The sequence below is a fragment of the Halichoerus grypus genome, chromosome 6, assembly GCF_964656455.1.
Source record: "Halichoerus grypus chromosome 6, mHalGry1.hap1.1, whole genome shotgun sequence".
NCBI lineage: Eukaryota > Metazoa > Chordata > Mammalia > Carnivora > Phocidae > Halichoerus > Halichoerus grypus.
The window spans coordinates 16,818,180-16,831,795 of record NC_135717.1 but is presented as its reverse complement, the minus strand read 5'-3'; the positions used below and the strand labels follow the sequence as shown (position 1 = coordinate 16,831,795).

General features: G+C 48.2%; 1 protein-coding gene and 1 pseudogene across 3 annotated transcripts in view; one reads left to right on the top strand and one right to left on the bottom strand.

The window, feature by feature from the left end:
* Positions 1-13,616, top strand: part of ITGAL (integrin subunit alpha L) — a 38,397-nt gene that overhangs the window by 2,838 nt on the left and 21,943 nt on the right. For all 3 annotated transcript variants that reach the window (XM_036074250.2, XM_036074249.2, XM_078074598.1), the window contains exons 5-12: positions 897-1,014; positions 1,140-1,270; positions 2,084-2,229; positions 6,678-6,810; positions 6,952-7,102; positions 9,712-9,785; positions 9,868-10,000; positions 13,329-13,480. In XM_036074250.2, coding sequence (XP_035930143.1) covers positions 897-1,014; positions 1,140-1,270; positions 2,084-2,229; positions 6,678-6,810; positions 6,952-7,102; positions 9,712-9,785; positions 9,868-10,000; positions 13,329-13,480 — 1,038 coding nt within the window. The remainder of the gene's footprint in view (positions 1-896; positions 1,015-1,139; positions 1,271-2,083; positions 2,230-6,677; positions 6,811-6,951; positions 7,103-9,711; positions 9,786-9,867; positions 10,001-13,328; positions 13,481-13,616) is intronic.
* On the bottom strand, positions 3,119-4,044 carry LOC144382021 (uncharacterized; annotated as a pseudogene).

Below are 13,616 nucleotides of genomic sequence, written 5' to 3'. Positions count from 1 at the left end.
TAAATAAAAAGTAAATTTAAAGTAAATAAAATATTAAACAAATAATAGTCTGCATGATATGCCCGCATGGCAGAAATTGTGAAGTGGTGCACAAAAGCCTGAAGTTTGGGAAACACTGCTTTCTCTCTTTTAACCTTCAAGACACTCGGGGGAGACAGGGATCAGTATACACATTTTACACATGAAGAAACAAGACCCAAGGGGTTAAGAGACTTAGCCAAGGTCACATGGTTTTAAAGAGGTAAAGCCAGGATTTGAATTAAATTCCCATTTGATTCTAAGCCCATTGATCTTTACAGTTTATCCCAGCAGCATCTTCTGACACAGGTATATGAGGGATAGAAGGCTGGCTGAGTGAAATATTTAGCCAGCATTTACTGGGAGCTTGTTTACTTAGCTCCTATTACATGCCAGCCAATGTGCTAGGCTCAGATGGGGTCAGAGGAGTGAGATACAAAGATGACCTGAGCCCTGACTTTCCAGAAATTGCAGTCTGGCAGGAAAGATAGTCATAAATGAAAGAAACAACGTTGTATATTCTGGGGATAGTGAGTGATCTGGCTTAAACACGGAAGGTGTGATTGGAATCAAAGGGGACAGATCTGGAAATGTAGGAGAGTGTCCAAATGTAAACAGTATGAATGCCAAACGCAGGAGTTTAGACTCTATCTTATAGGCAGTGAGCATTCACTGGCACAGAGCTTTGGTAGGAGGGAGGGAGAGGTGGCTGTAAGACCTGGAGGCAGAATTACCTTGCCTTGGTCTCCAGTTGGATGTAGGGAGTGAGGTCAGGGGACGGTGACCCTGAAGGTTCTTCTTGGCTGATGATGCCCAGAAGACACACAGGAAGAAGCCCCAGCCCCCCCTCCCCCTTTTTTAACCTTTGCCTCCTTCAGGCCTGTGATCCTGGGCTGTCTCGAATGTGTGACCAGAATGTCTACCTGAGTGGCCTGTGTTACCTTTTCCACCAGAATCTGAGGGGTCCTGTGCTGCAAGGGCGCCCTGGTTATCAGGGTAAGGAGCTGGGGATCCAGGGGGTAAAAATTTCTCCCAGGGAGCTGCCCATACAAGGAAAACAGCATGGGCAGGTCAATCCGTGGAGACACTTCACCAACTCCCTTTGTGTCTGGGGTCTGTAGAATGTATAAAGGGCAACGTGGACTTGGTATTTCTGTTTGATGGTTCAATGAGCTTGCAGCCAGATGAATTTCAGAAAATTCTGGACTTCATGAAGGATGTGATGAAGAAGCTCAGCAACTCTTCCTACCAGGTAAATATATTAATTAGTTTTCCTGTTTGTAGGCAATAGATGCCTACTTGAGCTGGCTTAAGGCATAAAAGAAAAATTTAGTATGAGGTGTCTCCAAAACCTAAAGGCATAGTTGGACTGGACCTCTGGAAGAGACAAGCACTAGGAAGTAGAAAGTGTCTGGGATTCTCTTTAGTTCTCATTTCTGTTTCTTTTTGGCTTTTGCTTCCCTCTTCTTTCTCCGCACACTGACTCCCACAGCTTCTTTGGATCACATGGGCCTGTGGAAAGCTCCTAAGTTCACGTGTTAAAGTTTCAGGAGGGTCTTTTGTCCTCTCCACCAACCCCTCCCTCTGCAAATTCCAAATTCTTGGAGGATAGATTGTGACTGGGCTAGCCTGGGCCAAGTGGCTCTCTGTGGCCCAATCAGCTGTATCCAGCTTAGCAGGGTCACTCAGCAGAACATCCCCACTGGGAAGGCAGGCCGACCCAGAGGACAGGAGTTCAGCAGACAGCACTACATAAGGGATCAGAGGTTTATTTAATTGTATTTCTGTGTTTGTGTATATATTACCTCATTTTCAAAAGAATGTTTTGAGGCAGGGATGTGGGGTTGGGTTACCCAGGTCCCAGATAAGAAATAGACTGGAAGGGGCACCTGGCTGGCTCAGCTGGAAGAGCATGCAACTCTTGATCTTGGGGTTATGAGTTGGAGCCCCATGTTGGGTGTAGAGATTACTTAAAAATAAAGTTGAAAAAAAAAAAGAAATAGATTGGAGCAGACAAGTAGGAAGGGCTATGTAATGATGTTTCATTTCTTGCTTCTTTTTCTAGTTTGCTGCTGTTCAGTTTTCCACGGACTGCAAAACAGAATTTAATTTCTTGAAATATGTTAAGGTGAAGAACCCTGATGTTCTGCTGGGCAAAGTAGAACACATGCGCCAGTTGACAAACACCTTTGGCGCCATCAACTATGTCGCGTGAGTCCCCTTTTGTAGGAGACAGCCCACCCGTCAGTTGCACTGGCTTCTTCAGGTTTCGGGGTATAGGAACTCAACAGGTGGGCTCAGCAAGGGGCAGGTTATTGTAGGAATTCAAGTGGAGCAATTTTAGTCCAGTTTCTTTTATTTTTTTTTTTAATTTTTAAAAAAAGATCATTTATTTATTTGAGAGAGAGAGAGAGAGAGAGCATGAGCAGGGGGAGGGGCAGAGGGGGAGGGAGAAGCAGACTCCCCGCTGAGCAGGGAGCCTGATGGGGGACTTGATCCCAGGACTCTGGGATCATGACCTGAGCTGAAGGCAGATGCTTAACCGACTGAGTCACCCGGGCTCCCCTAGTCCAGTTTCTTTTAATTATAAGTAACAGAAATCTATACTAACTAAATCCTCAAGGGCAATTCTTTGGAGGGTGCAGGGATAGCTCATGAGGCTTTGGGACAGGGAGTAATGCCAAACCTCATGAGGAACTAGAGCCAAGACTTGGAAAGTGATTGTGAACTTGGAAGCCATGACTGAGTCACATCTGAGTTGGGGATCAGCTCTTGAAGCCAGCGTGTGAACAGAAATCTCTACTAGTCAAAATTGTCCTTGAAAAATTCCTTGAATTGTTCATAAAATTCAATATACTCGAGTCCCATATTGGAAGATAGCATATCCTGATTTCCTAAGTCTACTATAGATTAGAAGTTTTTTCCCCCCGAGTTGGACCAGGTGGCTGTGTTTAAATTGAGGCCTAGATAAATGCAGTTAGATTGTGTTGAAGGGCCGTACTGTATATTTTATTTGATTTTTTTTTTGTTAATGATTATAAACAAGACATTTAGTTTTCATACTCATTTGGGGGAAAGGAGAAAAATGAGTTTGTCCTACTCAACGATGGTCTGTCTGAAAGAGTCTCCATTCATTCCATAAATTGGATAGGTTGCTTGATCTGAGGATTTTGTACTTTTCATTCATAAAGAGAACTTCTTTTGAAGAGCGTGATCGAAGGGTGAGTCTTTGTGAGCAGCTTCACTGGTGCACAGCCAAATTCCCTCTGAGTGAAGCTTTTCCCACACGGGCCACATAGGTAGGGTGTCTCTCCTGCGTGGATTTTGCCTTGCAGGAATACAGTTCCCCCCTGGTGTAAAAACCCGTCCCACGCTGTGTTTCAGGCCTGTGTGGACTGTGACGTGAACAATTCAGCTTCCTTTCTGACTGAAGGCTTTTCCACACTGATCATACCTATAGGGCTTTTCACCACTGTGAACTCTTCTACGAACAGCAAGGTTACGTTGATTCCTGAAGCTTCTCTGACAAACAGCACACTCATAGGGTTTCTGTCCAGTGTGGGGTCTTTCACGAACGGCCAGACTACCTCATCAACTAAAGCTTTTCTCACACTCCTTGCACTGATAGGGCTTCTCTCTTGTGTGTATTTGCTGATGTGTAACAAGATTGCCTTTGGCCCCAAAGCTTTTTCCCCACTGAGTACACTCAAAGGGCTTCGGACTAGTGTGGATTCTTTCATGCAAGGTTAGACTACCTTTTTGCCTGAAGGATTTTCCATATTCCTGGTACTCATAGACTCTGTCTCACTCCAGGTGAATCTTCCTGTAGTGTCTTAGAATCTGGGGACTTTTGTTCCAGTTTCTCCCTTCTGAAAGAGTTCTGGAAATCCCACCTTGAGGATCCTGTGGCCTCAGAGTGATCATATTTATGGTGGGCTTCTGTCATCACAGTCACTGAAAAAATGCTACATTCTGGGACTTTCTTCCATGACAGTCCAGCAGGGTAGCTGTTGGAAATCCAGTCATGTCCACGCCTAGCTGTATGACCTTAATCCCCGCCTCATCATCATAGCATCATAGAAATGTATTTTATAAATACTTCCTGACTACCTGTGTGCTAGGCAGTATTACAAGTCAGGAGGGGGCTGATTTTTTTCTGTAAAGGGTCAGATGGTACATTTTAGGCTTTTCTGGCCACATACTGTCTCTCTTGCATATTCTTCCTGTTTTTGTAACTGTTTAAAAACAAAACTATAAAAACCATTTTTAGCCCATGGACCATACAGAAGGAAGCTGGGGGCTGGCTTTGGCCTGTGGGTTGTTTGCCATGTTCTAGGTTCTGGGAATACAGCAGTGAATGAAACAAAAATCTCTATTCTCTTGAGGTTTAACATTATATTAGGGGAGAGAAACACAACAGACAGGACCAGTTTGTAAATTAGATAATATAGTAGAAGATGTAAGTTTTATAAGGAAAAAGCAGTATTCAGTAGGAAGATGAGGGAAGGTTACATTTGAGCAAAGACTCGTTGGAGGTGAAGAAGCAGCCATGCCCATACTGGGGAAGACCATTCCAGGCAGAGGGAATAGCAAAGGCCCTGAAATGAGAACATGCTTGGGACGTTCCAAGAAGATCTAGGACACCAGGGTGACTAGAGAGAAGTAAGTGAGGGCGAAAGTAGTAGGAGATGAGGTCAGAGAGACCAGGGGAGTCTGGAGCACTTAGGGCCTTGGAGGCCGTAGCGAGGACTTTGGCTTTTCCTTCAGAGTGAGATGAGAAGTCATTGGAGGTTTTGAGCAGAGGAGTGATCATCTGATTTATGTTTTTATTTTTTTAATTTTTTGAAAAGATTTTATTTATTTATTTGACAGAGAGAGACACAGTGAGAGAGGGAATATAAGCAGGGGGAGTGGGAGAGGGAGAAGCAGACTCCCCACTGAGCAGAGAGCCCGATGTGGGACTCGATCCCAGGACCCCGGGATCATGACCTGAGCCAAGGCAGATGCTTAACCGACTGAGCCACCCAGGCGCCCCTGATTTATGTTTTTAAAAGGATCCCTCCGGGGCACCTGGGTGGCTCGGTCGGTTAAGCATCTACCTTCACTCGGGTCATGATCCCGGGGTCCTGGGATAGAGTCCTGCTTCAGGCTCCCTGCTCCGCGGGGAGCCTGCTTCTCCCTCTGCCCCTCCCCCTGATCGTGCTCTCTCGCTCTCTCTCTCAAATAAATAAATAAAATATTTTTTTAAAAAAAGGATCCCTCTGGCTGCGGGGCTATTAGGTTGTGGAGGGAACAGGGGTGGGACCAGGGAGACCAGGAAGGAGGCTATTAAAAAATAGAGATGAGGGTGCCTGGGTGGCTCAGTTGGTTAAGCGACTGCCTTCGGCTCAGGTCATGATCCTGGAGTCCCGGGATCGCGTCCCACATCAGGCTCCCTGCTCAGCAGGGAGTCTGCTTCTCCCTCTGACCCTCCTCCCTCTCATGCTCTCTGTCTCTCATTCTCTCTCTCACAAATAAATAAAATCTTAAAAAAAAAATAAAATAAAATAAAAAAATAAAAAATAGAGATGAGAGGTAACGGCGGTTTAAACAGGGTGGAAATCCATGAACAGGAGCCATGAGAGGCCGTGTCTGTGTGGACGGAGGCTGGGAAAATGATTTGCATCCAAGATGGAACAGAGGTCTCGGCCCTGCCCCTATCAGAGCTCCTCTGTCCTGAGGTCCCCCCTCTCTGCATCTCTCTTCCACCTGCCGTTGTGCACCTCCCCGCCCCCACCCCATGTGACTTTCTGCTTCCTCTTCCAAGGCAACTCATGTCATAAGTCAAGGGTTGTAGACTGGCTGCTCTTGGATTAATCGTCCGTCTCTGATTAGCTGTGGGGTGGGGACGGAAGGATCAGATGGTGCAGAGAGAGCTGCTGTCCCAACAGAAGCTGTGGGCACCCTGTCTTGCTCCAGAAGGAGGCTGTGGGCAGCTGGGACTTTGGAGCGTTGGCCTATCCAGCGTTCAGGACTCCCTTCTTCCTTTTATGTCACGTGCGGGGAGCACCTGCTGTGTCAGGAGCCAGAAACACAGCAGCAAATCAGATATGTTCCTTCTTTGAGGAACTCATGGTTTGGGGAACACGGAAATGGAAACAGGTGACTTCAGTTCCCGAGGAGACTTGCTGTAGCAGAGATCTACAGGCAGCCTGCCATCGATGGTGGGGGGTTGCCAGATGAGCTTGCTCTGGAAGCGTGACTTCCCCATTTTCTCCAGCCATGGAGCCCATTTTCCATATTGAAATCTCACCTGGATCCCCAGCATGTCTAACCAATAAAAGGGTAGCTGTCATGTGGTTGAACTGGAGAGTAGGAATGGAGAGTAGGAAGCCCAGGGTCTCTCCTCACAAAGCCTCCCCATCACTGCCCATGGGCTCCAGGACAACCTCCTCGCCACCCAGAATTCCTTCAAAGACCACCGGTCTGGAAGCAGAGGTGTGGCAGCCAGGGTGAGGGAGGAGGTTCAGAAGAGAACTTGGAAAGCTGGGGATACCTGCCTGGGGGATGGGAGAAGGGCTGCTGCATAATCAACAGGACAGTGACTTAATGAGCTCGGTGAGTGGGGGGAGACCTCATGATTTGGGGGGGTCTTTCACTACACCCCTTCCTGGACACAGGACAGAGGTGTTCCGGCAAGACCTGGGGGCCCGGCCAGATGCCACCAAAGTGCTTATCATCATCACTGACGGGGAAGCCACGGACCACGACAACATTGACTCAGCCAAAGACATCATCCGCTACATCATTGGGGTACGGGCCCCAGGTCCTGGCTGCTTCCCAAGTCCCATCTTCCCTCTCCTGTTCCTGAGCCCCCCTCCCCTTTCTCCTTGGGGCCAGGGCCTTCTCTGCGATTCTGGGGATGCCAACTCTCCAGTCTTTACTCCTTCACAGATTGGAAAGCACTTTGCAACCAAGGAAAGTCAGGAAAGGCTCCACGAATTTGCCTCAAAACCCGCGAAGGATTTTGTCAAGATTCTGGACACGTTTGAGAAGCTTAAAGATCTGTTCACTGAGCTGCAAAAGAAGATCTATGTCATTGAGGGTGAGTGGCAGACCTGGGGAGGGAGAGTTCGGGAAGTTGTTTACAGAAGCTCATCTGGGACAATAAGACTAGAGACACGCTGGGTGATAATAACGGACACTTACAGAGTATCTTCACTGGGCGAAGCGCTCTCCTGGAAAAGGGCCTCAGGTAGGAATTTGGGGGAGGGCGCTTGAGGAGCAGCCTCTGTTTCTCTCTGAAATTCCATCTTCCTCGTAAAGCTCAGCTGGGTCCAGGTTAGGGCCCAGAACTGACCTCTAGCTTGCTGGTGTCAACCGAGGCCCATGGAAGGAGTAGAATTCCTCCCCCCACTCAGCTCCCTCATGTTCCCTTGTCCTCAGCTTACTTAAGGTGGACAAGTGGGCAGGGCCCGAGGGCAGGGAGCGCCAGGCCCTCTTGGCCCGGAATAAGAGAAGGTTTGGACTGCAGTCACGGATAGAGGGTATTTCCCCAGGAATCCCGGTCTGCTGAAAGCTACATGATTCCCCCTGGGAAGGCCCCTTTGCTAGCACTCGGGCTTGGTGTTTGGTTCAGTTGAAGAAGCAATGTGGTATATATAATGGGACTGGGTAGACCGCTCAGGAATCCACTCTGCCCATGCTGTGTGACCTCTACCAGGTCACTTTCTCTCTCTGAGGCTCGCTGTTCTCTGCTAAATGGGGCTAATAATACCAATCTCACAGCCCTGGAAGGTTTGACTGTTGTATTGGTTTCCTAGGGCTGTTGTAACAAAGGACCAAAAACCGAGTGGCTTAAAGCAACAGAAATTTATTGTCTCACAGTTCGGGAGGCCAGAAGTCAGAGATCAAGGGATGGGCCGGGGCATGCTCTTTCTGACGGGTCTAGAAGAGAACGCTTCCTCACCCCTTCTACCTTCTGGCGTCCGCAGCAGTTCCCGGCATCCCTTGGCTTGTGGCTGCATCACTTCTGTCATCTGGCTGTCTTCTCCCTGCATGTCCGTCCTCATATCCTCTTCTCTCTGTGTCCACATTTCCCTCTGTCATAAGGACACTAGAAAATATTGGATCATATTGGATCGAGGCCCACCCCAGTGACCTCATTCTAACTCGATTGCACTGCAAAGATCCTATTTCCAAACAAGGTTATATTCTCAAGTACTAGGGCTTAGGTCGTAAAAATATCTTTTTTTTAGAGAACACAATTCAAGCCCTAACCCCTGCTTGGCAGAGTGCTTGATACTTTGTAGGCCCTCTGTAAATCGCAGAGCTGGTTATCTCTGGCTCGGATCGTCTACCCTGACCTGCCCTTAGTCATGCTTCAGATTCTATCTTAGATATCATTTCCTCTGATAAGTTCTCACGGAACCCGAGGCTGTGTTGGGGGCTTCTTTCCGGGTGCCGCTGTAATGGCTGTATGTTCCCTATCAGAGCCCCTGAGGTTTACATTGTGTTGAATTATGTGCTCCGTGTCTGTCCCCCACACCACAAGGCGGGGGGGGGGGTCCTGTCATGGCAAGCAATGTGTCTGCTTTTTCACCATTGTATCCCTGGCACCAAAAGTCTAGTCGCTCTAAATATTTATGCAGGAACGAACAAAATCTTCATGGTAATTGCTGTGTTTCTTGAAAGCTTGCCAGGTAACAGGCACTCTTTCTGTATCATTTAATTCATTCCTCTCAGAAGCTTTGCAAGGCTGGTGGGATGATTTTCATTTTATTAATTCAGGCTTGCACTAACCAGGTCCCAGGTTAGGCACTAGGGGATATTGTCAACGTGGAGCTCATATTCAGGCTGGATAAAGAAAGACAGAAAACAAACGAACAGGATAATTAGAGATTATGATAGGTGCTGTAAAGAAAATGAATAAACTGGATAGAAAGATTTCACTGGGGGAAGCCACTTTAGATAGGCTCTTCAAGGAAGGCCTTTCTAGATGCTTTATTTTTCGCTGGAGGTAGAATTCAGTCTGAGATGACATTTGAGCTGAGATACAAAAGATGAGAATCAAACAGCCACATGAGGAATGTGGGCAGGGCTTTGAAGTCAGAGAAGAGCCAGCTCAGGGGCCGGAGGTGGGGAAGGGCGGGCAAGCTGGAGGAACAGAAAAAAGGTCAGCGTGACAGGGGTGTGGTGAGCAAGTGAGACAACAGGGGAGAAATAGGGGCCTTCCAGTTCCTCATAAGCAGCTGGGGTTTTAATCTAAAGAGCGATGGCAAGGGATGAAGGGTTTTTAAGAAAGGGAAACGTGTGGTCTGATAGACATTTTTAAAAAAGATTACTCCAGCTTGCTCTGTGGAAAAAAGACACGACAAGAGGAAGAACGAAGTCAGGGACCAAATGAGTAAGTGAGCACGGTTGTCAGGCAAGAGAGGATGGCCGGGCCCATGTGGTGGCAAACACGCTCTACAGAGAAGGGGACAGATGCATTGCAGACGTAGAACATCCCGATTTGGTGACACGGCGGGGAAGCCTGAGTGGGAACAGAACCACAGAGCTACATCCTGGCTGAGTTCACATCAGACTCAGCCCACGTCACTGCCCAGTCTGACTGTCGGGTGGGCTCTTTCTACCTCGCCCAAAGACTGGTGCCATGCCTCTTTCTCGGTCCTCTCTCGAGTGTCCACCCATTCTCTTTACCTGGTCCCTCAGGCACAAGCAAACAGGACCTGACATCTTTCACCATGGAGCTGTCCTCCAGTGGGATCAGCGCTGATCTCAGCCACGTGAGTGGCGGGCCTGAAGCAGGGGGGAGCTTCGGGATGTTGTGGACACAGGGCCAAGCATGCTCATCTCCTCCCTGGGCAGGGCCATGGCGTCGTGGGGGCAGTCGGAGCCAAGGACTGGGCTGGGGGCTTTCTAGACCTGGAGGCAGACCTGCAGGATGATAGATTTGTTGGGAATGAACCACTGACACCAGAAGCGAGAGCAGGGTATTTGGGTAAGTACTTTTCTTTTCTGCTACGTTTCTTTGGTCTGAGGGGCCAGGGTCACTCAGACTGACTTTCAAAACAATAATGAAAGCGGTTAAGTAACCAGCATGAACAAACTCAGAATTTAAATATGGCTACAACATTTAATTTTTCCCTTAATAACCCCTCTGCTGTGTAGTAATCATGCTTTTATTTTCTGTGTTTTATGATCCTTGGACATCTTGAGGCCTTGCGAATCCCAGAGACACTGCCCCTCCCAGAGCTAGCTAATTCCTACAGAGAGTGAACAAGGGGACTGTGAGCAGGCCTTCCACATGCCAACGAGCCAACCTTGAGCCCATATCCCCAGCCACCTCCTTTACCTAACTTTCACACACCAAGCCAGTATTCCGCCAGACCTAAATATCTAGTTAGCTAAGGACCACCCTTGTAGACCAGTGCCAACCAGCATTATTCAAACCGTCCCATCCTAAGCTTGCTCAAGCTTGCCTACCCAGCGACCTCTCTAGGTCTTACCCATAAATTAAATCCTGGGTCCATTTTATAGCAGCCTGCCTCATTAGTAGGGGGACCAGCAGTTCCTCCTTGAGGCTTCCTCCTCTAGAATTGTCCATGAACTCCAAGGTTGATTCACCTCAAGAGATCTTCAGATGCCAAGTGCAGAGCAAAGGCACCTGGTCTGTCCACAGTTGCAGTTGCTTCTCTCTGCCTTATGGTGTCGCTGTTGTGAGCTTGTCCCGCACAATTCTGTGGCTGCGAGTCCACCCAAGCGGATGCCGGTCTCAGGCGCAGAGAGGCCTCACTCTTGTGCACAGAGGTTATCACTCTTCCAGTTCACGCTCATATAGTCAACTTGTGTCAAGGCACAGACTGGCTTCAAGAGCCCTGGGGTAGGACTGCTTCCAGGATCTACCTAGAAACCCCCTCACCCGGCCTCATGCATGACCCCTGTATAGGGGTGGGCCATGTCTTTATTAAACTCACAGAGCACAAAGACTTCCTTATATAATTACCTTGGGAAAATTGGTGCCATTCATCTTGCATCTACCCTTCTAAGGAGGGCTACCCTCCATGATTTTCTCTCTCTCTTTTGACATTCTTTACTAAGTATTATGTGCCCGGCACTGGTGCATGACATGTATTGACAGATTTTATCTTATTTTATCTCATTTTATTCTTACAGTAACCCTGTGAGTAGGCATTTTTATTACCTACTCTATTTTTTTTAAGATTTTATTTTTTTATTAGAGAGAGAGAGAGAGTGCACGCATTCGAGAGCCAACGAGCGGGGGGAGGGGCAGAGGGAGAGAGAGACTCCCAAGCTGACTCCCGGCTGAGCACGGAGCCTGACGCGGGGCTCGATCCCAGGACCCCAAGATCATGACCTGAGCCGAAATCAAGAGTCGGATGTTCAACCAACTGAGCCACCCAGGCACCCCTATTACTTCTATTCTATAGATGAAGGAACTGAGCCCAGGAGAGTTTAAATAACTTGCCCAGGGTCACAGAACAAGTAGGTGGAGCCCAGTAGTGTAGCCCCCAAAGTCTGTGCTAGTAAGCAACACACTTACACTATAGTTCCTAACCCTAACACTTCAAGGAGCTTTGTGTCCCCCAGTATCCTGCGAGCTAGTCAGCAACACTGCTCTTTCAAGAATAGCCTACGGTTTAATCTCTAGTTAGGCGCCTGTCCCACTAGACACACACACAATGCATGTGTATATATGTATGTGTATATATGGATACGATTATATATGCATGTATATATATTATATGTGTACATATAGATATATGATTGTACATATATCACCTTGTGTCAACTATACTTCAATAAGAAGAAAAGAAAAAAACATTTCAACTCCTGCTAAAATAAATAAATAAATAAATAAATAAATAAATAAATAAAATCAATCCCGGATGCCCGTGGTGCAACTCTCCTTCAGATCTTAGTTTAGATATCACTAGCATAATGCTAAGCATTTTCTATATGCGGTCGTCTTTAACCCTCAAAACCACCCTATGAGGCTGGTACTATCCCGTTTTTTGGATAAGAAAACTGAGCCTCAGTGCGTGGTGTAATTGACCACAATCACACAGCTGGGAAGCATCAGCACTAGGAATAAAACCTTGCCTCTGATTTCAGAGGGCAAGTTCCTAACCCCAGCGCTCCAGGAATGTACACGGATGAATGGGAAAGGTGTTCAGCCTCTCTACCCTTCTTCTCCTGCGCTGTGGCGTCTCGGATGGCTCTGTTTTTGTCACTCATTTGCAACTACTCTAAGCAGAGAAGCTGAAATTGGGTCAGTTAGTCGTCTCCTGAATCAGAGCGTTCCTATCGGATGGGTCCTGGCTCAAACACAGTCCCTGGTCCAGTTTCCTGCTGCATTTCCTCAGATGTCCCCGCAACGTGCTCACAGGGGAGAAACCTCGCTCACACGCAAGCTGTGGACTAGGAAGGTGGCCTGAAGGGATAACTCTAAATAAAATGTGTTCAAGTCTCCTGCTTTATTTTTAATATTCATACAGATTTTGCATTCTTCTTATGAATATATCTCACTTTTTTTTTTTTTTAAAGATTTTATTTATTTGACAGAGAGAGACACAGCGAGAGAGGGAACACAAGCAGGGGGAGTGGGAGAGGGAGAAGCAGGCTTCCCGCCGAGCAGGGAGCCCGATGCGGGGCTCGATCCCAGGACCCTGGGATCATGACCTGAGCCGAAGGCAGACGCTTAACGACTGAGCCACCCAGGCGCCCCTCACTTTATTTTTTTAAAGATTTTATTTGTTTATTTGAGACAGAGAGAGCATGAGTAGAGGGGAGAGAGAGGTGGACTCCCTGCTGAGCAGGGACCCCCCCCCCCAACAACCAGGGCTGGATCCCAGGACTCTGGGATCATGACCTGAGCCGAAGGCAGATGCCCAACCGACTGAGCCACCCGGGCTCCCCGTTATCTGATTATTTTTAAATAGTGTAGTCTCCCTTCCCAACCTTCAGGTCAGCTGAGGCTCAGGAAGATGCGCCATGTTTACTGGCAGCCTGTCGTCCGTGGCTGCTTTTTCCTGGGCCTGTGTGTTGGCCACAGTTTGAGAAATGCAGTTTTGGACCAAGATGGCAGGATTTGTGCCACTCGGATCACATGGCTGCTTTTCTCCGGAGAAGGTCCTCTGACTATTTCTGTGTATCTCTGCTACTAACCCAGTTTCCCAGAGTCTCTGCCCTTTTTGTCCCTGGGTTTTACTTTCTTCCAGATGCCATTGCGCTTCTAATTCCAAGCCCCTGTCCTCCCTCTCTCCCATTCTCTCTCTCTCTCTCTCTCTCTCCGCCACGCCCCTCAGGTTACACAGTGACCTGGCTGCCCTCCCAAAGGCTCACTTCCCTGCTGGCCGCTGGAGCCCCCCGACATCAGCATGTGGGGCGGGTGCTGCTGTTCCAGAAGTCAAAGGAAAGAGGACACTGGAACCAAATCCAGAAGATAGACGGGAGCCAGGTGAGCACGGCCCCAGGGGGCATCCGCAGGTCGGGGACCGGTACGGCACTGGTCATGCTCCCTGCTGTCGGCAAGCACTCACCCACTCACAGTGCGGCAGGCCCTGTACCAAGCACTGTCACATTCAGTCCCCACG